Below are 24,807 nucleotides of genomic sequence, written 5' to 3' on the forward strand. Positions count from 1 at the left end.
CAAATTGGGACAGCAGGACCTTATGGCAGTCTGTGTAGAAGGGGTCCACCACCTGTGTTCAAAGGAGCATGCTCGTCACGAGCAGAGGAGTCCAAGAGAACTGGTCATTGACTTAGAAGGTGCCTGCAAGAGCAGGGAAGTGACTCTGTCACTCCACAGGAGATTTCTTCGGTTCTTCTGGTGCAGGGTGAAGACGGGAAGTCCCCAGAGTATGCACACCATGGAAACTGTTGCAGTTGCTGGCTGGAGCTGAATTTGCAGAGTAAAAGTAGCCCTTCTAGATACTTAGTTGCTGGTATAGCGGTTCCTGGAGCAGTCTGCGGTCCATCCGAAGTCAGAGGATGAAGTAGTAGTTACAGAGGATTCCTGCTGGAAACTTCCAAGTTGAATCTGAAGAGAAACCCACAGGAGAGACCCTAAATATCCATGAGAGGGGGATTGGCTACCTTATCAGGTCTGGACCTATCAGGAGGGGTCTCTGATGAAACCTGCTGGCACTGGCCTCTCATAGGCTCCCAGAGTGTCCCCACACCTTGTAAAACAAGATGGCTGAAGTCTGGGACACACTGGAGGAGTTCTGGGCACCGCCCTGGGGTGGTGATGGACAGGGAAGTGGTCACTCCCCTTTCCTTTGTCCAGTTTTGTGCCAGAGCAGGGACTGGGGCGTCCCTGAACCAGTGTAGACTGGCCTATGCAAGGAGGGCACCATCTGTGCCCTTCAAAGCATTTCCAGAGGCTGGGGGAGGCTACCCCTCCCCAGCCTGTTATACCTATTTCCAAAGGCACAGGCTGTAACACCTTACTCCCACAGGAAATGCTATGTTCTGCCTTCCTGGGACTGGGATGCTGAGACCCCAGTATGGCAGGAACCCTGTCCGGGAGGTAGCAGCAGCTGTAGCTGCAGTGCAAGCCTCAGAGAGCTGGTTTGGCAGCACTGGGGGTCATGGTGGAGCCTCAGGATGCATGGAATTGGCTCCCCAATACCACATTTGGAATGGGGGGACAATTCCATGATCTTAGACACCTTACATGGCAATATTCGGGGTACCCATTGTGAAGCTACATATAGGTACTGACCTATATGTAGAGCACACGTATAATAGCGTCTCCGCACTCACAGAGTCCAGGGAATTGGCCCTGGACTATGTGGGGGCACCTTTGCTAGTGCAAGGGGGCTCTCACACTTAGTAACTTGACACCTACACTTCAGTAAATGAAGGTTAGACATATAGGTGACTTATAAGTTACTTAAGTGCAGTGAAAATGGCTGTGAAATAGTGTGTGCACTATCTCACGCAGGCTGCAATGGCAGGCCTGTGGAAGGGTTTGTCTGAGCTCCTTATGGGTGGCAAAAGAAATGCTGCCGCCCATAGGGATCTCCTGGAACCCCAATGCCCTGGGTACCTAGATACCATACACTAGGGACTTATAAAAGGGGTCCAGTGTGCCAATTGAAATTGGTAAATGAAGTCACTAGCCTGACAAACTTAAAAGCAGAGAGAGCATAAGCACTGAGGTTCTGGTTAGCAGAGACTCAGTGACACAGTTAAGCACTACTGACAGCACACACATTAGGCCATAAAGTATGAGCACTGGGGTCCTAACCAGCAGGTTCCTAGTGAGACAGGCAAAAACATACTGACATACAGGTAAAAACGGGGGTAACATGCCAAGAAAGATGGTTCTTTCTACAGCGACATCTTTGTTTGTCCTTGTAATTTCATGCTTCTATGTGTGCTGCATTATGCATCACACATAGTAAGACGACTTGTGCCTGATGTTATGCAGGAAGGTGCCCCTTCGTGCACAACAGTAATCATCCCCACTACACAGGCACCCTTCCAGCATGGTGCAGGTGTGCCTACGTAGGCACATGGCAGCAAATTTTGCACCAGTACAGATGGTAATGACAGAAATGCCCTATAAGTTGTGTGTATGTTACTTTTGTGCCTTTTCCCAGTGGTGCAGGGAGGAGTACCCCAGACCTTGCTGCCTCACGCTGCACAACAGGCCTGATACATGATGCCCAATGAGAGTTGTTCTACATGGACAGATGGTACAGTTGACACAGTGAAAGGAGTGGTCCAATGGTTGTGAAGTAGTCTGTGCATATGGTGTGGGGATCAGTGCACATTACATGTGCTTGGTGTTAACCATTAGTGTGCCCCCATGCAACCCTTTAGCATGCATACAGTGACTCCTATGTGCCTCCCCCTTAGGCCATTTGTTATTTACAACATTGCCTCTGCTGCTGTCATGCAGCCATTTTAGTGATGTTTCTGGGCACATTATTTTACCAACTAGGCCTGTTGTTTGTGCCCTCTAACCTAGTGACATTTTATTCTGCTTCATTTTACTATTTTAAAATCAGCCACTTTCATGGTGGTGTTTTATTTTGTTCATCTAGTTGTTCTTTCACCTAGAAAAGCATTAAATTTCTTATCACAACATTCTTTCCTCAAGGCTGCAGCGAAATTGTCGGCACAAGTGGTGCACTGCGTCTCTAACATTCACAGAAACACACATATTTTTACGTGGGTATATTTTCTTAGAACATCAGTTGTTTTATTATAAAAACACTTCCCTGTCCCATGCATGTTAGAGGCAGGCTCCAGCCAGATGACCACAACTGCATGCTGTCTAACTTCGCTACAGCTGCTTGCTGAGATCACCAGTCCCTGACCCACATGGGGATGGTGTCTGTAGATAACAGGCATCTTCACTTCTGTCATCAGGTAAGGGGAATAATGTCTTCCCAGTGGGGAATCCTGAAGGGCGGATTAGGCCGTATTCTGCTGTGCTCTAACATAGCATAGGTAGGAATTGCATATAGTGTGCATAGAGACAGTATGGTGGGACTTTTCCTGTGTTTCACTTTCCTTGTCTCGATTTTGCTTCTAGTATGTTTCATCATTCTAATTATTACATTTCATGCCATTTTATCTTGGATGTAGCTGATAAACTAAATCTTATTGAAACACTTCCTGCCTCTGTTTGTCTTTGCATGTGTGAGACTAATGTAAGTAAGATAAAAGGATGAGATTTGATCCACCACAATTTCCCTGAGAAGTCATCATGTCATGTGTCTGGTTGCCACAAATCATCCCTGCTGTTGGGCAGAGATGAGGTGATGCTAGCTGGCCGAAAACAGATTAGGCTGGCAGTTATCACATGGTGTGGGATTGAACTCAGTTCCCCACAATTCAGGTGATGCTGCCTCCCAAATCCAGCAGCCTAATTAAGATAATGAGAGCCAGCGCAACACTGTGACTTACCTTGTGTTCGTGGTTGGTCAGCATACGCTCTACTGTCCAGTCCCTGTACTCCTGAAACCAACTCCTCAGGAAAGAATGCTGCCACCATCTCCTTCAGCTCATCCAGATGCTCCTGGGGTGTGGGACTTCCAACTCCAGTATATAGAGCTGCCTTTTTGTTGCTGGCCAGTGTCTCCTTTGTTCTGCACTTGCAATCATGCCATTGCTTCGTACAATCCGTCACAGTCCTCTTCACCTTTGCCACACTATTGACTTTATTAGCTATGGACTGCCATAAGGCCTCCTTCCTACCTAATGACAATTTAGAGGTGACAAAGACACCTGGCTAGGAATGGAATTATTGGCCTCTCCCTGGGGTGTCTTCTGTCATGGATTCTCCATTTCAGCAACTCGTGGCTTCTGTGTGGCACTTTCACAGGCTTTTTTGACACTTTTAAGCCCAAAAGTGACAATAGCATAACTAGCGTCAAACTATATGCTGCTAGTCAGGCTAGTGCTACTTTTGAGGCACTAGGGTCATTTTTGTTGCAACATAATGCAAAGGCGAGCATCATTTTCTTTTACGCTTGCCTTTTCTTACCATCATGGTGCACCACTTTGTATGGTGCATGAATGGCGGTGAGAAATGTCTTAGCGTGGTGTTAAAAATGTTGACGACAACTCATTTGTTCTGTTTAACGGAATCATGAATTTGTACTTAAAGTATATGGAGTCAAAGAGAACCATGCTTGCTTCACAACAGTGTGAATAAATCCACGTAGGGCATTGAGATGCCGTAGATTGCAGTACAATGGAATTCACCTCTAAATGGGCATTTAGCTACACAATCTCTGATTGCATATTGGCTATTAGGTCTGCAAGCATTGGATATTTTATAAGAATCTCAACTAATTTTGAGTCAATAAAGTTTTATTGCTTTTAGAGCATCACAAGTTAAAGAAGAAAATCTAAGAGAAAAGTATGAAGAAATAACCCGTTTTTTAATTCTGATCATAAACATAATATATCAAAATATTTCATGACATCTTGAAACATTAAGCAGCATTACCACGCATCATACAAAACCATTCACAAAACAGTGCCATCACAAGTTTTTCTTGTACTGGATGATGATGTAAAAACGTATGAATGAGTATGCACTCTACCCGTACAATCTCACAAAATATGAATGGCACTTCTCAGGTCTTGTTGTTAAGGAAGGTTTTCATATTGTCCTGAGATTTACTATTACAGTCTCTGAGGTCATGTAATAATGAATTTTGTTCTGCATTCCTGCGCACCCATTAACATAACACTCTTAGCGAATCAGGTCCTGACGCTAACTCTCTCCCCAATACATTAACTCTATACACACTCCCTTACAGAATCTGTCTTTCTCCCAACTTCATTAAGGGGAAGATTTATGGAAAGTGGTGCTGCACCGAGGGCAGCGCCGCCACTTTCCCTGCTCCCCTTAGCGCCCCCCTACCGGCCCCATGTGCTTGTCGTATTTAAAATATGGTGCACCCTGGCACATGACATGACACTATTGATGTACTCTGCAGGAGTAGCACCAAAATTTTGGCTGTACTCCTGCAGAGTACATAGGGGCCAATTAAAAATAATGGAAGCCCCCTTTTAATGCCTGCTCCGAGCAGGCGTTAAAAGTGCTGTATAAAATGGGGCAAGGAAATCTCATAGATTTCCTTACGCCATTTTTTAGGCCTCCCTAATGGAGGAACGCCCCCCTTTCGATATATTATGCCTGGCACAGGCATACTGTAGCACAGAGTTTCAGAGTGGCGCAATGCATGCATTGTGCCACTATGTAAATACGGTGCTAGGATTTTGGTCTTCATTGGGCCACATTAACGTAAAAAATGATGACGTTAGTGTGCCGCAAGGTGGCGCTAGGGTACTATAAATATGCCCCTAAATACCTTTCCAAGTCATTCACTTTCAAGTTCTTGGACTCCCTTTGGCAAAAAATATCAGTGACTCATTCCACACCCAGGTAAAGCCATTCAGGCAAATAGGAGAGGAACTAGATTTCTGTGGTGGAGAAATTGATTTCCACATACAATCAAAGACATAGCCCTTCATTAAATCTTGCACAGCCATCTTTTGAAATTGCTACTTTTACCTAGCACCCTCTAATATATGCTAAATACATAAATTCACTTTGGGCATATGCACCTGAGTAAAGTTCGGCCACTGAAGACGAAAACCTATTGTATAAGAGTGCAAACCCTTATTCCTGAATATGTGTCATTGTTGATTGGTAATCAAGCGTGGCTTACTTAGGTCAATTTCATCCAACAATTGATAACTCAAACAACTTGATGATGAAAATGTTCATAGAAATCTGTATTAAAACAATTGATTACTCTGTAGAGTGATACCTGGTGTGTAGATTAATTTGTGTGCAATTTTCCACACATTAGAATTCATTACTCACAAAACGATAAACTGACTAATACCTCACAGACCTACAACAATTCAGCGCAAGAATAAGACATGCGACTTTTTAAATTCCACAGAAAAATAATCCATTATAAACACGTGCTAGTCATTCATAAAGGCATATACGATCGGGTTACAGATAGAACCTATCCCAAATGTTAACAGAGGCTGCGTGTGTTATCTTTATAAAGCGTTTTTAAATGAAATTTCATGCTGCATTAAACATAAAATGCAGATTATTTTTTAGCACAAATGACAACACATTGGCGAATAAATGCACTTGTTTAGTTTGCATTAAACAAAACGTAGATTATCTTTTAGCACTAATGACGCCAAATTGGAGAATAGATGCCCGTTTTTCAGCCTTCTTCAAAGAACGCGCTTAAAATAGCACATTTAACTAGGCGGCACTTCGCGGTAGTAGTCTATCGAATGCAGACATTCAAGAATTGTGTGCCTAAACCCTTAAAAACAGCCCTGATTTGAGGTCTTTCTTTAATTCCGAGGCGAATTATATTCCAGGCGCATTTCGACGATGAAGACAATAATTCAGTTTATCATTTCTGTGTTACTTGGAACAATAGCGCCCTTAAAAGAAGACTCTAAAATTCAGTAGGGTTAGTGACCATTTCTCTTAGCCGTGTGAGACTGTAAAGTTAGGGGTCGCACAGTGATTGTGACGAACGGCAAGGCTTTCAATGTGTCAGAGTGTGCAGATTCCATAACCGTTTTATTAACAATTTGTTGTACTCTAGCCCATGGAAGGACATTCGTGTTAGACACAAAGAGGTGCAGAAAATTGGCACCGGTCACAATACACACCTCTCTGTCAAAAGTAATAAACATTTCGGAAATTGGAACACATTTCATGGCTGTTTTTTCTGATCTCCTGCCGGAAAGTCCGAGAGGAGCACATGCGGTGCTTTGGTCTCCTATAATTCCCAATACCAAAAGGGACAGCCGTTTCCCCTGTATTCACCCTGAATATCCAAAGCGACATCTCGGAAAGAAAGAGCCACAATGACCTACACCCATTTAAAGATGCTTTATCAAAGCCTAACTCCAATAGCTTCTAATGGCCACTTCCAAGAGCAGAGTGAACAGCAAGTTCTGAAGAGAATAGATTAAGGTGCCTTTTTGTGTTCCGCTTGGGCACTGGCTGCTCGCAAAATTTGACTTCGATGTTGCCATCACTGAAGGCCTCTCTCCTGGACTCTTCTGCACTACTTTGATCTCTGCGGGAGAAATTTACTTTTTGCTGAATCAGAGTAATGCCCGAGTTCCCAAGTCGCCTTGACGGAGATGGAGTTTCCTTTACTATACAAAAGCATATGGCAGACAGGAAATTTTTCTTGAAGTTTTCATTCATAAATGCATATACGATCGGGTTACAGATAGAATTAAAAAATCCAATGATTTGCACTATGGCGAAAGTCATTTTTATTGTGACGTCATCATATTCTTTTTCGAAATTACCTGGAAAAAAAAGAAGGCAATTTTTAACACAAACATGCAGATTCTAGAAGTACAAAATGCTTTTTAGGAGCAGGCATAGATGTTCTAAAGGTTTGAGAGAGCGTAGTTTATATAATCTATATTAGCATGAAATGTTTATGAACTAATGTATAATAATGCTGCATAAAAACTATATTGAAATGTTTTGCTTAAACGTGCGCTTGAAATGTGACCACGGGGAGTGGCCACCAATGTATACGGGGACTAATAGAAATGACGAATGTTATGTTAGAGAATGGTTTTATACTAATTATTAATGATTATGTTATTAAAGTTTGCTAAATAAATCTTGTAGGCCTTAAGTTAGCATGAGCCGAATCTTAGCTGCCTGGCTGTCATATTAAATATTAAATGTGCTGACTCGCGAAAGGACCTTGAACTCTTGTTTTCTTCAACTAGAAGCTGAATGTAAATATAGTGGATCCGTTCTCATGAAATTCATTTTGCTTGTAGAAATGTTTAGCCAAAATGCAACAGTGTAGATTAATATAATGTACAAGGTCGTTTAAACCGGTACAGACAATGGAGCTACTGACCGAAGATGTGGAAAGAAATTACAGAAGGATGAAATCATACTGGATGTGCTACCTCTGAAGACGTCAATCATATGGACCAATAAAATGTATGTGAACTATTGTGGGATGACAAATTCGATGAGCTAATTCAAAGTTAATTGGGTAGAGATAGTGGGGTGAACCCCTTAGCCAATTAGATTTTAGGGGAATGCACAATGAAAAAGGGATAAAAACCCATGACACGGGGAGCCTTTAGAATTAGTTAGGGAATGCTATTGATTTTATCCAGAAACTTTGTCACTCTCTTTGGTGACTTATTGGGTTACTTAAAACCATCCTCTTCCTTAGATTGCCCATTTTACACTTTGCCTCCTTATGAGGGAAGTGCCCTTTTTGCCCCAGAGCTGAATTTTGACCGATGGCGAATCAACTGATGTCCTGAAGACGAAGACTGAATCTGAGTGCTGACCCAAACCTTGGAGGGTAACTATGACAATGAAATTGTGATTTGTCTGTTTGCTTTTCCTTTCTAGGTACCAACTGCTTACTTTTGACAGAGACCATAGCTAGATGTTTTCCAAATTGGTGTTCTAAATTGTTTTGCATGACGCCCAACTTGCCAATGCTAATCAGTGGTTAGGACAGTTGTTCACTAGACTGACGCAAATAGACAAACGACTGAGGGGCATATTTATGCTCCGTTTGCGCCGATTGTGCGTCAAACATTTTGACGCACAATCAGCGCAAACGTTGCCCCGTATTTAAACTTTGACGCCCGAGCCCGCGGACGACAAAATTCCGCTGTGTGCGTCATTTTCTGGATGCGGCAACCCGCCCTGCGTTAATGATATGCAGGGTAGGCGTTCCCGTCCAAAAAATGACTTAAACGGCCATGCGTCGTATTTATGCTTTCGGGCAAAAATGACGCACGGCCGGGAGGCGGAGCGAGAAAATGACGCACAGCTCGATTGGCGTCAAAATTTAACGCCTGGGTCAGGGCAGGCGTTAAAATGGGGCAAACACACCTGTATTTAATCAGAACACACAGAACAAACAGCAGAGCAGCAGAGCAGCAGAGCAGCAAAAGGGAGACATGGAGGTGATTCTTATCCAGTGTGCACGCAGACACAGAGCCCAGCAGCAACAACAGCAGCTACAACAACACCAGCAGGGACCCCAAAGGCAGCGCAGAAGGCAGGAGAGGATATTCCGCCCAAGAACCATCCTTCAGGGCCTCAGGGAACACAACATCATACAGAGGTACCGGTTGAACTGGCAGGCCATACAGCAGCTGCTGAGAAACATTGAACAGCAGTTGGCCCCCACTTTGGTGACACCCCACACCATACCAACAGAAACAAAGCTGCTTGCCGTACTTCACATGCTGGCAAGTGGCTCTTTTCAAACAACTGGTGCCCTGGTTGGCGGAATATCACAACCATCATTCTCCGCATTTCTGCCCAAAGTACTGGATGCCATCATTCGCTTGACATCCGCCACATCTGCTTCCCTAACACACTGCAGAAGCAGCAGGAAACTAAACAGGGGTTCTACGCAATCAGTGGCTTCCCACACGTCCTTGGTGCAATCGACTGCACACATGTATGCCTTGTGCCACCTGCTGCAACAGAACACCTCTACCGCAACAGGAAGCACACACATTCAATCAACGTGAAGGCCATTGTCGATCACCAAGGAATGTTCACCAACATCGTGGCTAAATATCCTGGGAGTGTCCATGACTCATTCATCTTCCGTCACTGCACCATCAACCAACACTTCCAGGATGGACGGTATGGCAATGGACTACTTGTTGGTAAGTACTAAAACCTACTAATATAAACACTGCACAGCAACCCTCTAGTACACACAACACATACACCACAACAGCAACATCTAGACAGGAACACACTGAGGTCCTGACATCACTAGCCATGTTTCTTAAGTCACCATTGAACCTGTCACACATCGGAATTTACTGTACAGCCTAATGTGAAGACATTAATGAGTGTGGTAGCCGAAATGTCACCTTGCAAATTGTAAGTGTCCCAATGACCTTTACATTAATACACTGCCTAAGTCTAAAGGTATGGGATGTCCAGGGTACTTTCATATGAACGTGCTAACAACACTTATAAATGAAACTCTACATTGAACTATCTACTCACCCCAAGTGAAGACACAAGGACACCTGTATCACAAGTCACACTGCTAGGGAGGGCACACTGCACTGAAAATCCCAAAAGATACTGATGACAAACTGTTAGCAGACAAACACTTGCTCAGCCAAGGAAACAACGCAATGTAGATGGTATAGCCTACAAGTATAGGATGTCACATTAGTACACTAAATAGTCACAGACAACACAAGACAACTACTGCCATTGAAGGTCTTTTCAATAGTGCAAGCTACATCAACATGATCCCATTCTTTTTCTCTTTCAGCTGATCAGGGGTATGGCATCCAGCCAAGGATTATGACACCATTCGGCAACCCGAGTACTGCTGCAGAGCGGGCATACAACGACGCCCATAAGAGGACACGAAGCATTGTCGAGCGGACCTTCGGCATCCTCAAGTCAAGGTTCCGCTGCCTCAACATCACTGGTGGTAGCCTACTATATTCCCCTGAGATGGTCTGTAGGATCATCCTCACATGTGCAATATTGCACAACATTTGTGTAAAAAGGAACATTCCCCTCCTTGAACCAGACCCATACATGCCTGAAGACGAGGAAGAGGAGGATGCTGGCCTGCAACAGGAGGGGGAACAACCAAACACGGCTGCTGGAGTGCGTAGGCGCCAACACATTGTGAACAATTTCTTTTCATAATTATCACCATCACCACTTAATGAACTATTGTAAATAAACACTGATAACAAACACCACATCATGGTCTGGCTATTAATTTCTGCACACCTTTAGCTCTAAATATCAGAAGAAGAATGTCATCTCGTGGAGCATTAATGATATATCAATCAGGACACAGAAAAATACACTACAAATGTAATGCCTATCATACAACGGTCACATACACACACAATTTAAATGACTGACATCATGCACAGTTCACCTTTGAAGGTCAATAGCTGAGGACCACACCTATTACACACATGCATGTAGGAAACATGGTTCATCACAGCAGATGGCACACAACTAAAACACCATCACTCAACTAGGGGAAAACAGGCCTCATACATCAGGCAGTTGACATGCTTTTGCTTCAGGAACAGGAATGTATTACCAGACTCTTGGCAGCAGTAATTCCAACTACTTACAATCTTTGCAATGACTATCTGTCACTAGAGTTACACATAAGCAGAACATACACAGCACAAGTGCCACACATATGACAAGCATCCAGTACATCACATCCCATCTACATGTCAGCCCTTTTCTAAAAACCTTACACACCCATGCGGCTGGTCACACCCCACCTGTCTGAAGAGGTTCCTGGAATGCTGATATGTGTACCCTGAGATTCCCTCATCTACATACACACACTCACAAGTGTCATCCAGTGTGCCACACCCTTTCCTATGCCTACCATTGTCATAGTACCATCTGACTGCATGGAACTCAGCTCATATAATACACTGGCTTGGAGTTTTTAAGGCCTGGTATCACCTGTAGATTGATTCTCGTGAGAAAGGTACTGTAGGCCATTTTAAAGCAAATCTCATCCGACAGGACTAGTGAGACACTGATGGAGGCCACACCAGTGATGCCTCCATGCACACCACCCAAATTTACATGCCCCGTCCCTGCTGATGCCTCCTACAGCATAGATGTAGACATTTGGGCAATTACACCATTAAGCATTGCTACTAATGTGGCCGTGTAACACTTTATCAGGGTTCATGTGTCACCTTCAAGACAACACAGGACATACACAGTGTGACATGTCAACTGTCTACTCCTCCCTCTGACCAGTCCTAGTCAGACCACTGATCATGTAATTTGTGAAAGAGCTGGCTCCTGATTGACCCAGCATCCTGTCAGCCTGACTGGCACCTGTCCGTGGGTCACCCTAAAGATACCCGGTGTCCACCTGTTGACCACACTTGCTGTCCAAAACCTCTCGTACCTCAGAGGCTAATTTGTCATCTGCCTCATCAATGTATACTCAAATACATTGTATTGCATCATCTGACTGTTATTTGTATCATATTTGTGACACTGCCCTTGAATAGCTAAATCATGGCCCTTCCGTTGTCTGGGCCTCATTAATGCCTAAACTACAAAGTGTGACAGTGTACCTGGCCCATAGCGTTTGATGGTGTACGTGGCCTCCAGCAGAACCAGCAACCTCAGATAATGTCCATGAAAAGTCAACACATATGAGGACCCTGACAGTTCACACGCTGAGTAGCATTGTTCAAATAATAGAGATGAGTCGTGTGTGCTGAATACCAGCCATTTACTTCTGCACAGAGGCTATGATGTTTCCTGATGCATTTCCATCCACAGAGGCCAACTTGAGTACAAATGTTGCAATGACACATGCTGGATCCAGACACCTGAGACATTCTCTCACTCAGCACACCACGGTTGCCCAGTTGAAAGTCTCATTACACGTCTTCAGTGACAGGGTGGGACCATCCACGTGTAGGTTACCATGTCCTCAATGACTTTTGTCACATTTAGCTACAAACGATACTCATTAGATACACGATTAGCTGCCAATAATTCATGATGAGACGTGGATGTTACAGTGACAACATACACCTTAACAGTTGATACTGGATCAACATTGGACCACACACATGTACATGTACCATCCAATCAACAAAATGGTTGCAAGCAGCCTATCACAGTAGTGTCCCAGTTGTAACCTAGCAGGAAGAATGAAACATTCCACTAAACCAGGTAATGCATAAAGGGCCACATACATCAACAACCTATTTGCTATCATGACATAAGGAACGTTGAGATTTTGCTATTAAATCAATGCTAAATGGTATGTTAGAATTCGCCAAAGAATCAATAGGGCAAACGTCAAATGGGCAAATGGGATTACAGATTAGCAAACAGAGAATCATACTCAATTTGCTTCCATGGGCCTGCTGCCAATGGTTTAGCATTACTGAATTTGGGAAAACCTTGGATAAAGTTGCACGTCAGGAACAGCAAACCCCAGGGTGCTGGGGGCCTAAGTCCCCCTCTGCTGCACCCCAAATATACATTTTTTATGCACATGTGAAGCACACACATGCATAAAGCGCATGTGTGCCCTACATGTCAATAGTGAAACACATTTTAGCTACATTAACTCGTAATTAGGACATGGTTACCCCCAAAAAAGGTTTAGGCGACAATTGCATTACCTAATTGGCCTTTATGCAATTTGGAATAGCTTGATACCTGTGCTCACAATTTTGCTAAGGAATACATCCTGGTATCTCTTTCATATTTTGAAATTTGCAATCAGCAATTACCTACATATGTGCACAATTATGAGTAATATCCATTCTGGCCAATCATTACTATTGCACTGTGAATGCCTTCTATACATCCTATAAGGGACATTTGCTATAGCTAACCCCAAAGTTTATCACTTAGCACCGTTTGGTCATGCAAAATTCCATTTCTTATTTGGACAAATGAAATACATATTTGTCATAATGCGTCATATTTTCACGCATACAGCTTGTGCGTCATAATTTTAGACGCACAGGAGTGCAAATAATGCAGAGTAAAAAATATTTTTCATAAATAGATATCATAATTGGCTGCGGCCTAATTTTCACCTCTAGAACTGTAAAATATGCCGCAAACAAATATTAATTCCCAAATATGAAAAATATTTTGACTCTGTATTATCTGCACTCCTGTGCGTCAAAAAATATGACGCACAACCTGTATGCGTGAAAATATGACGCATAATTGAAAAAAACGGCGGCCATGTTATGCAGGATGTGATGTAATAGGATATCCTGTTTACAGATTCTGTACAGTGGGTGTACTTTCACTTTTACTTTGCAGTCTCTGATTATTCTAGACTGTGTGGCTGTGTGCAAAGTGTTGTCCTGTGTATTAGTGCTTTTGTGTCCAGAGTGCCATCTTACTTGTTGTTTTGTCATCAATATATTGTTGTAGAATACTGTCTGAGTCTGTGTTGTATAAATTTGTCCAGTGCAGTGTTGTATTTATTGTCTGTGGGAGTCTGTTGTGGGTACTGTGATATAGGGGATAGTTGTGCTCTTCTATTTGTTAAGTTTTCTATGTATTTCCTCACTCTAACTTTCCCCATTTCCCCCTTTTCTTTTTTTCTACTACTTTTCCCCCTTTTTCAGTGCTTAAATGTCTGGTAGGCCACGGCTTTCCAGGATGGGTGAGGAGGAATTGGGGGGGTTGATATGGCTGGTTTGCCATTTCCTCCCACTTATGCTGGAGGCTGGGGGTAGGGTGATACAGGGGTATCACACGGAGGCTCGAAAAGTCAGGTGGGGGAAGGTGCGCCATCACTTGGTGCGTCTGTATGGGAGCCAACGGAATGACCATCAATTGAAGCACCGCTGGGCTGACCTGATCTCCAGGGAGCAAGATCTGCTGGACCACCTGGGAATCAGGATTGGTGGCCATGTTGGTGAGTACAGATCATGTAAATGTGCACAATTTAAAGCTGTGTAGTGACATGTGATGATTGGTACCCAATCTGCCAGATAAGTAGCTGACTGTGTGTAATGCTAGGGAAACATACAGGGTAATTGATGCACAATGTGAAGGATGACAAATGCTAGCAGTCAGGCAGCTCATGTTTTCCACACATACAGGTTGCTTGTAGCAGAATGTAATGTAGTGCCGCCTTTGTGTCAGACAAGCGACACATTAATGAGGCAATCAGGACTCTACAGGTCACAATAGCCAGTGAAGTATGGATGTAGTAACATCATACCTACATATGTTGACGCTATAGCTAGACTGACATTTGAAACCCTACATGATGCTGAAAATGAGTGCTGCCGTCACGTCAATTGAAGTTAACAATGTGGCCCACACATATGTCACATGTGTGTCTGGTTAGTGTGTAGGGAAAGTGTTCACGGAAGTGCCATGCCTGTTCGTGATAAATGTGCTCCTTCACATTTTATTGATACATGCCAGATCTGAACATGAACCATATTTGTAAAGGACTCAGGTGCCCTCAGCTAACATATTAGACAGGTATTTATTGTCACTTGTGCCAAAATCCGAATAGGGATGGCAGTCCAAAGGTATGGACTAGGGTGCAAACATCTATGTTTGGTGCCAATCACCATTGTTTGGACACATCAATTTATGAAACTGTAACAACATGAGGTATTGCCAAAGTACCTGGCCCTCTGTACCATGTACCTAACTGTCACAAATGTGTAATGACCACATAGGCTGTTTGACAGGTCATGCAGTCCTCAAGTAACCAGCTTTTGGATGTCTCTCTTGGATGCACATGATGAGATGAATACACACCTATATTGTTGCTGCACACTAATGGAGGTGCATGTTTGCCACCACATGACAGTCCGGGCCACTGCATGTGTGTAGAAGTGTGTGTAACTGTAGCAGGAGACCCATCCTATGTAAATGTTGCACAGGAATTATTCCATGCAGTATGAGCATGTGTGAAAGTGTTTCATTACTCATGTCAGATTATCACATTGTGTTTGTGTTGGAAAATGGGTTATTGGTAGGGCAGGTAGGTACCTACACCTAGCAACAAGCCACTAACCTCCACCTAGGTACAGTTAGGTCTCAGTAAATTAATCCCAGCTCAACCCTTGGTAGCTTGGCAACGAGCGTCAAGGCTTAACTTAGGAGACAAAGTGTAAAGCATTCAAATATCACAAAACAGTAATTAAATAAAACACAGGAAACAGTTTAAAAATCCAAAACCAATTTATAAAAATAGTTTATATTTTTATCTTTAAAATGACACAAAAACGATTAAAATCGGTTCAGGGGAACCGGAGATATGAATTTTTAAAGAATTATTACTTTTCTAGCGCTTAGAAACAAAAAGCGATTGGGTCATCTGGTTGCACCTCGACCGGGGCAAAGTCAAACTTTCAGGCCGACCGCGATGGAGCCCTGCTCGGCTACAGGTCGCGGGAGGCCTCGGTTAAAAAGTTACCTTCTGACTTAGTCTTTATTTTGAAGTTTTTCTTCACCGGGACGAACCTGCCAGTTGAATCCGACCTCCTGGAGCCCTTGTCCGGATACGCGATGTGGGTTTCCTCGGTGGAGACTTTTACCTTCGGACTTAGTCGTTTTTTCGAGATGAAAATCCTTCGACCGGGGTAAACCTGGATCTTGATCCGACGTCCGTGGAGCCCTTCTCGGATACGATGGCTGGGAGGTCCCGGTCAACTTTTTACCTTCGGACTTAGTCTCTTTTTTGGATGTTTTTCTTTACCGGGACGAACCACGAAGTCAGGCCGGGTCGCGGTTGAGGCAAGCCGGCTAGAATTTCCGCGGCGGGTCGATCCCTTTCTGGAGCTTTTTTCCAAAAATTCTCAAATCTTTTCCAAACTTCTGGGGCTTCACCCAGATGTTCTTTTTAGGTTCTTTTGGGGTCCACAGCTCACCCCAAGGGTCCAGAAGTTCTGTGATGGTCCTTGGGGGGTGCGGACTGCAACTCCCAGAATGCACCTGGCGCAAACTCCTTTTTGGCCACTGGACAGTGGTCAGCTGGTCGCTTCTTTCAGGAGTTGGTGCAGGGGACTCTGGTTAGCAATTTTTCACCTGTAGCAAACAGGGAGTCCCTCCTTGAACCAGTTGAAGCCAGGCAAAGTCCTTCTTGTGGTGAAGCCCAAGTGTGCAGCTGGTGCAGTCCTTCTGAGTGCAGGTTCCAGGTGCAGGCCAGGGGTCCAGCAGGGCAGTCCTTCTTCTCCTTAAGTTCTTTCTTCTTGAAATTTGGTGGGGATCTGAGGTGTGGGTGCAGGTCTGCCAGTTTTATCCTTGCTCCTGGGTGAAAAGCAGGGGGGCCCTGGTTCTCCAATCAGGGACAGGGTCGTCCCCCTGTGATGACCACTTCCTGGGAAGTGTGGCAAAAATCCATCCCAGAAGGCAACAGTCTCTAAAAATCCAACATGGATGAATCTGATTTTTGGAGGTTACATCTGGCTGAGCCCACCCACTGGTGTGGCTAAAAATCATAAACACACCCCTCTCCTGCCCTCTCCTAATCTAATCAAGGGGGCACCTAATTGTCTGGGGTTGCAGGATGTGGGGGTGTTGCTGGGTGCTCCAAATGTCCTTCTCTGCCTTTGAAGACCAGTTTGGCAGCCCTCCCCCTTCCTGCCTCACCATCTGCTGAGGGGAGATTCTCTCCCCCAAGCACATTCCTTTGTGTGAAGCCAGGCCACTTCACACCTCATCAAGGCAGCCTGGCAGAAGCTGCTGCAGGCTGGCCAATCAGAGCACAGCAGCAAAAACAATGCAGAGCTGAAATTGGCAACTTTTTAGGTAAAGTCTAAACTTTTTACCTGAACAATTTATATTAAATCCAACAACTGGAAGTTGTGGGATTTATTACAACAATTAATTTGATACCAAATTCTTGGTATGTAACATATAAGGAGACTTTAAAATTTAAAATAAAGTCTGCCCATTCTAGCCTATGAAGGCCATTTACTTCAATGAGGGAAAAACGAATTTGGCTGTTTTTACCTCACCAGGGCTTATAAATCTATTTTTATAAAGTCCCTGCTTATAGTTACATGGCACCCAGCCCTAGGGGCACATAGGGCACACCTTAGGGGTGACTTATATGTAAAAATAAGGTAGTTTAAGACTTTGGAAGTACCTTTAATTCCAAAGTCGAATTTGCATATAACTTTAATTTAAAAGCAGCCAGCAAGGCAGGCTTGCTTTTAAAATGACACTGGGCACCTCAGCAGTGCACCTAGGTGTGCACCACCTATGCTGTGTTCCCTAAACCTACATGCCCTACCATATACTAGGGACTTATAGGTAGGTTAACTTAGCCAATTATAATTAGCCTAATTTGCATATCCATTTTACACAGAGCACAGGCCCTGGGACTGGTTAGCAATACCCAGGGCACCAACAAAGTCAGGAAAACACCAGCAAAAAGAGGAAAATGGGGGCAAAAAGTTATGGGGCCTCTGCAATCAGCCCTGTTTTCTCACAGTTTGTATTTGAAATTGTTTGTCAGTGCACAGATTCTGAGCATATTCTTCCTTCCATGCTTTACAGGTGGACCTGCACCGTACACAGTGGGAGAGGTGGCTCGTTTTGAGGACCCCGACACCTACAGTGAGTGTTGACATGTGTGGTATGTTTTGTGTTTGCTGGTGATGTGTGATGGACTACTGTGTGTTGAACAGATTGCAAGGTTTGATGCGCTGCCCAATCATTAGTCTTGTTCCATTAGTGGGATTTCAGTTATCACTTCATTTTGAGTTGACCTATGCTTATCTATTTGTCTGATCTTGGGTCTGTAGGCCATTCCTGTAGGGCCCGCTAAGGGAAATGGGGTGAGTCATGTGGAATACACTAGTTACTTTAAGAGTTGCACTGGGACTCGTCTCGGACTGAGTCTGCATGTCAGACTGACATTCTCCCAGATAGCTTCTGCAAATGGCTTGTCTGAAATCTGCTGCTTCCCTATTAACCGATGTACTGAGTACACTGTAGGTTGGATCTTCCGGGAGCATGTACTTCCACAAGTTGTACTAGAAGTGTGTGGGACTAGAGTGCAACGGCCTAGGTGTGCATGCTATTCATGATCATGGGTGTTCTTGCTCCTCTGTGTCTGTAGACAAATATGCCTCACTGGAAGTATGTGATGTTGGCCTAGGTCAGTACATTTTGACATGTGTGGACCTTGGATAGGACAAGGTTTAGCTGACTCCAATTTGTTGGTAGACCTTCACTGGTGGTGTGTGTGTGGAGGCAAAAACATGTTGAGCTTTCTATACACTCCTGGGTGTGCATCTATTTTGGGATTGTTTGTTGTTCTTCCCACCCCCCCCCCTCAAAGACAGGCATGGGTTTGTGAATAGGGTACCTAGGACTGAAGCAACCAGTATGTTACACATACTTGTGATTACGTGAAATATGGTTCTGAACCTAGTGTACACACTCAGTTATGGCACATGAGTTCTATACTAGCAAATCCAATTACAAATTGCAGACCTTGAATTTTGTGATTCTTATCACATACACTGACATATGTAGTCCAGGCAATAGGCGGAGGACGTGCAGCATGATTGTTAGCTGCAACTGTAAGTACTTTAATGACAAGTTATTGCCAGTTGTTACCCATCATGTAGATTATTGTATATGCTATGTGTGAGATGACCTTTGTATGCAGGCTTCCCGTGTACTTCCTCTGAGACTTTCAATGATCTGTATGGTGATATGAGCTGTTACAAGTACAGTAAATGTATTGTCAGATTGACCACTTGTGCTATTCCACACAATGCAGTTCCTATGGTAAATAGTTGCCCTTTGTCTTCACAGCTGCAAACATGAGTGCCGCACAGAGGCATGAATTTGAGAGGCGGGCCATGAGGTACCGACACATCCTGCAGGTGCAGTCGGGGTTCAGACGGATGGCCCGTAAATACCAGTCAGATCGGGCCTCCGGAGCATGGTGGGCTTCACCACAGGGTGGCCCAACGTTGCCCACTACAGCCACCACCACCACAACCACCGGTTCTCCCCAGCCACAGCGGGGACAGTTGTCCCTGCCTCTGCAGCACAACCAGGACCCAGCAGTGTGACAGCTGCAGGACAGTCCAGTGGGCTAGGCTCAACACCCACACAGAGCACCTCTGCCGGGACCCAAACAGCAGCAGCACCTCCAATCGACCCTGCGGCATTCCAGGCTTTGGAACGCAAAATGGACAAATTTATGAGGAAGGTGGACAAGCTTAGCCAGGATGTGGCCTACATCAAGAAGCGGGTTAGGTCTATCAGGCGGACCCTCCGGAGGGCCAACCTCTAGGACTGATATGTTCAATGTACATAATTCCCTCCCCTCCCTCCTCTTTCCTTGTTATCATGATTAGTGGGCTTGGGGGATTAGTGTTAGGTTAGTATAGGTTGTTAGCTTAGTTAGTGTTAGGGAGGAGGGTGGGGGGTCCTGATTCTTTCTACTTTTCATTATTAAGTGTGTGGTTGGGTGGGTGGGGGTCAATGTTGGGGTTCCTGTGTGTTTAAAATATAAAGAAAAAAAAGTTACAAAAAAATATATGATTGTTTAGGATAGTATAGTATGTGTGAAGGTTAGTATGTGTTGTCCTGCATGTGTCCTGTCTCATAATGGTGGTTGGGGGGTTGATGTTTAGATCGATTCGTTATATGTGTAGAGTAAGTTTAGCTTAGGTTAATTAGGGACAGTTGTGGGTAATGAGTAGTCAGGTTAGATTAGTGTAGGTATGACTTTTCCCTTAGTTGCCTCTGGTGTGATTAGTTATGAATAAATATATAGATAACCCTTTGCATTATGTGTTAACTGCTACTTGATCATGGCCTTGCCATCAGTGTAGGTGATTGTTGTTCTATGACATTTGTGTCCTATGCTACAAACCAAAACAAACTGAGGTGTAAAATGGCAGCTAGCCCTGTGCTACCTTGGTAAGTATCCACCATTTGTTAGAACCACCAATCGGAGTTGACATGGATCACAAAGGATTTGTGTCGATGAGTATGTTTTCTACATCACAAAGTGTGCTTCCAGACTTGGTATTGTGGGAAAAAGTTTAGGTCGGACTGCAGTGTGATGTTCAGGGACATCTTTGAAGATGAGGTCTTGTTAACACTCTTGTCTTCTTGTCTTCATAACTGACATTGATCATTTGTGCTAAAATTCAGCATGATTACCTATTTGGATGTTTACTCAGAAAGGTTGATTGATGCTGTGTTTTGTAGTGTTTGCTTAGATTAGACTGCATAATTCAATGTGTTAGTATTGCATGGTGACAACATTTATCAGCCACTATTAGTTGACTTTGATTTCTCTTGATGAAGCATTATTCTGTACAACACAGCATGATTGTGTGTGGTTTCTCCCTTCATCAGTTATTCTCCTCAGGATGGGCAGGCTATGATGCAATCCTGGCCACTGCACAGATGTATCTGACTACATGATGTCAGGACAGTTGTATTGACAAGCTACATGTTACACAGGCACATTTGTGTTATCTACTGCACAGTTGATGTGTCAAATTACACAGAGACATATTTGGTGTGCAAGTGCAATTTATTGATAGGTGCTGTAGTGCAATATGTACATTGTCCATGTTTGCTGAGTCCGTTCTAGTGCAATCTTACATGGTGATCCTACAGAAGGGGTGTGGATAATGCTCCTGACATGCTGGGGTGATGTTACAGACAGTGCAGAGGGACAGGATTTGCCGATTAGTAGGAGAGAGACATTCACTGGCAATGCTGACAAGTTATACAATGGTTAGCAGAACAGTCATTGAGTATAGTTGTAGTAAGACTGGCATTTGACAAAACGTAGGACCTTGGTCAAAGTAGGCTATGGTGCAGGGACTAGTGCTTCCGGGTACTCTTCCGTGTGAATGTGATCTGATCCATGTCTTCTTCTTCTGATGTGTGTGTTGCCTTCTTTGTCCTTGTTGTTGTTGGTTGTGAAGGGGCAACACACACCTCAGTGTTAGAAGACGTGGAGTCAGACATCCCGGTCGCTGCTCCCTGTGAAGGTCTTAAGGGCAGTACTACAGCAAGGAGGGTCTGCTGGTTTTTGAGAATAGCAGCCACATCACGATGGTAGGCAGCCAGGTCGGCCCTGAGGGAGTCATGATTGCATTCGTGCATGCAGTGGAAGGTTTGGGGTGCGAGGTGTTGTGGCAACTCCCTTACTGCAGTGGTGAATTCCTTGACAGTTTCTTGTAGTCCTTGCAGTATGGATGTTAGGGCTTGCATGGCTGCTGCCTGATCTGCAGATTACATCATGCACGAGCGCACCCCCTCAAGGCTGGCTGCCATAGTTTGCATCCCCACCCGCACCTCCTTGGCCAGCTCCCGCTGTACTCCAACTACAGTTCTTTCAAAGCTGGTGCCAGTGTCGTCAGAGTCCTCAGCTGTTTTGGAGCTGGCAGGTCTTGCAATTGGGGTGGTGGGTGTTTTTTCTGTGATGGCTGCTTGTTCTGTGCTCCTCCTTGTGACTGAAGGTGGGGTCTTGAGGGTTTCAAGGACCTTTTGGATGGTCTCCTGGGGAATGTTTATGGGCTCATCATCCATGTCATCAGGGAAATCTGGGATAGGCATATCGGCAGGTGATCCATCTTCCTTTGCAATGAAACAGGGTACAATTAGTTTGTCTGTGTTGTGACAATTTTGACGTGACGTGCCTGCCTTTTGATGAATTCACTTTGTGATCTTGTTTGGTATTGGTATCTGCTGTCCTTCAGATGGGCATTGTTATAGGCCTATGGCCCACCTGTGTGTCACATGTATGTTATTGAGTTATCAGACTTGTCAGCCTCATCGCCTCTAGGTGTTGCTTTATACCAAATAGAGAATAGCCACCTTTTTGTCCTACTCGACCCTCCATGCATATCCATTCTCATGGTGAGACCTTTCACTGGCTGTGGGTGTTCTGATGGTCCTGGCAGCACAATTGACTCTCAGGACCTGCCCCAATCCCTGATCGTTCACATTGACTTAAATGTAATTGACATGTAGCATATCCTATGCATGGCAATGTTATGATGTGATATGGATGTTGATATTGTTAATGTGTCCTGCTGATGTTGGGTAATGTGCGTTACATTGGATTGCCCTGATAGTCGTATCAGTGTCCTATTTCCCCCTCTGACTGTGCAGGTGTATTTCAGTGACCACTTCCATGTGTCCCCTCCTCAATGCTGTTGTCTGAGCAGTATGACTTTTGTGATGTTGCCTTGTTTGCCAGGCACGGGAAGGACCGTGACATATGCAGCATGGGTGTGTCCTTAGTGCTGTGTCACTCCTATTGTTGTTTACATTGGCTGATGTTTGTGACACCTATGGGCATTGACATTTGCGTGTACTGGGGCCTTTGTCTTGTTTCAGGAGATTGTTGCAGATGTCATCCTCACCCCCTAATTTAGGTATGTATGTTCCATGGGGAGGTTACTGCCATTGGCTACTTGAGCTGCACACAGATCAGAGGTGGTAGTGTTAACTGTTGTGGCAGTTACATTGCAGTTGTCGTTTTGGCTAGAGGATTGCTAATAGGGCCCTAGTTAATGTAGGAGATATGTTGGCTGACGAGTGCCAGGATGTAAGTTTGACATAGTGGCCTTCCCTCCTATTGAGGCTTTCCCTTTGCTCTATTGTTGGCATGACAGCATGCCCCCAAAGGACTGTTGTTGGTGTAGTGTAATGTTGTGCCCCAGCTTCTGTCTGTGCAGGCCATGCCCCCCTGCGGTGCCCCTTTACCCATGCCACTCCATGTATATGATGACTTACATGCAATGTGTAGTAGGTATTTCCCCCCCTGCTTACAGTCAACATTATTGTATTTTATTTTCCCATGCGACTTACCCCGCATGTGTGTTGTCTCGTGGTAGTCTGCGCTGTCCTGTCCTTGAATCCCTGTGACGATCTCCTCAGGGATGACGGCTGTGACCATCTCCTCCATGTGGTACAGGGCCTCCTGGTGTGCTGGACTCCCACCTCCAGTCTGCAGTGCTGCCTTCCTGTTCCTGGCCATTTTTTCCTTTGTCCTATGTTTGCAGGCATGCCAGGGTTTCTTACACTCAGTGACTGTCCTGCGTACTTCAGCCACACTGTTGATCTTGTCAACAATTTGTTGCCATATGGCCTCTCTCCTACTGATTGGCAACTTTGAGGTGATAAACAGTTGGTGCTGGTGTTCCGTCACCTCTTTAACCAGGATTTCCTGCTCCTCTGCACTGAAGCGACACTTTCTTTTCTTTCTATAAATGTCCTGGTTCTTGTATGGATCGTCCTGGCTGGTTCCTGGTCTGCTGTCATCTTCCTGGGGTCTGTAGTGGCATCTGGGATCCATTTTGGCTCTCCTCTGGTGCACTTGTAGTGTTCGCGTTTTTTTTTTACGCTATTGCGTCAAAAAACGGCGCATATCCGGGCTGAGGTGTCGTAAATCGACCCACAGTCATTTCTGCCGCGTTACCGTTATTTTCCTTTACGACTTGACGCCGCGATATGCGTCAAAAATAATGACTCCCACCTGTTGATTGCGCCGCCGTGCGTCAAAGTATAAATTTGACGCCCGCACGCTGCTACGAAATGGCGTTAGCCAGCGGTAAATTTTTTGGCGCAAAACTGCGGTGGCGCAGTTTTGCGTCAAAAAGTATAAATATAGCCCTGAATCTATGCTTTGTCGAACTGACGCGTTGATGACACTCTGCTAAGGTTGATCTATGTTTACACTGTGTTATGTTCTGATGTTTGTGATTCTTGCCTTAATGAAATCTTATCAGAATTGCCATATTGTGACTATATTATTGTGTTTCTTGGTTCTGAGATTAACACATTTGCTTCTAGAATTGTAACTAATAGGGAATAAAACTCATAAAAGTCTATTAAACTGGTGTGGTTATTCATGACTGCAAGGTCATGGTGGTATCTTGAGTTGATTAATGTCTTTGACTAAAGTGAAATGCATTGTTGTAGTAAATATTGATGACATTATTGACGCATTGATTGACATATTGATTAGCTATCTCGTCCTAAGGTGTCTCTCAACTGGGTCCAAAGATTCATTGGCCTAAAACGAGTCCTAATGTGTAATAAATTATCATAAAGGGACGCGTTAACAGGTTTATGAGCACTGTATGCAAAAGGAGGTTGCCTTAAACTTTGTGTGATATGACGATCTATTGTGTATTAAGCGGTTGTTAATTATCGTGAGCAAACTTTCCAACACACCAAGAAAAATCATGGCTGCACGCTGACATCACAACAAAGCTGCGAGCATCTAAAGTTAGCACTAAGTTAGAATAAAAATGGCTTCACAATTTGTAACTGCAAATCCATGCTTGGTTCAGTTCAATACTGTTAGACCTGACAGCCTTAGGGTGGTCACCCCTAACTTTTTGCCTGCCTCCCTCC

At 44.3% G+C, this 24,807-nt stretch overlaps 1 protein-coding gene across 1 annotated transcript in view; it reads right to left on the minus strand.

Annotated features, from left to right (window-relative positions):
- Positions 1 to 4,236: 4,236 nt before the first annotated feature.
- Positions 4,237 to 24,807, minus strand: part of QRFPR (pyroglutamylated RFamide peptide receptor) — a 385,094-nt gene continuing 364,523 nt past the window's right edge. Inside the window, exon 6 of the mRNA XM_069242562.1 lies at positions 4,237 to 7,193. Coding sequence (XP_069098663.1) covers positions 6,790 to 7,193 — 404 coding nt within the window. The 3' untranslated portion in view covers positions 4,237 to 6,789. The remainder of the gene's footprint in view (positions 7,194 to 24,807) is intronic.

This window comes from Pleurodeles waltl, chromosome 1_2 (genome assembly GCF_031143425.1).
Source record: "Pleurodeles waltl isolate 20211129_DDA chromosome 1_2, aPleWal1.hap1.20221129, whole genome shotgun sequence".
Taxonomy (NCBI): Eukaryota; Metazoa; Chordata; class Amphibia; order Caudata; family Salamandridae; genus Pleurodeles; species Pleurodeles waltl.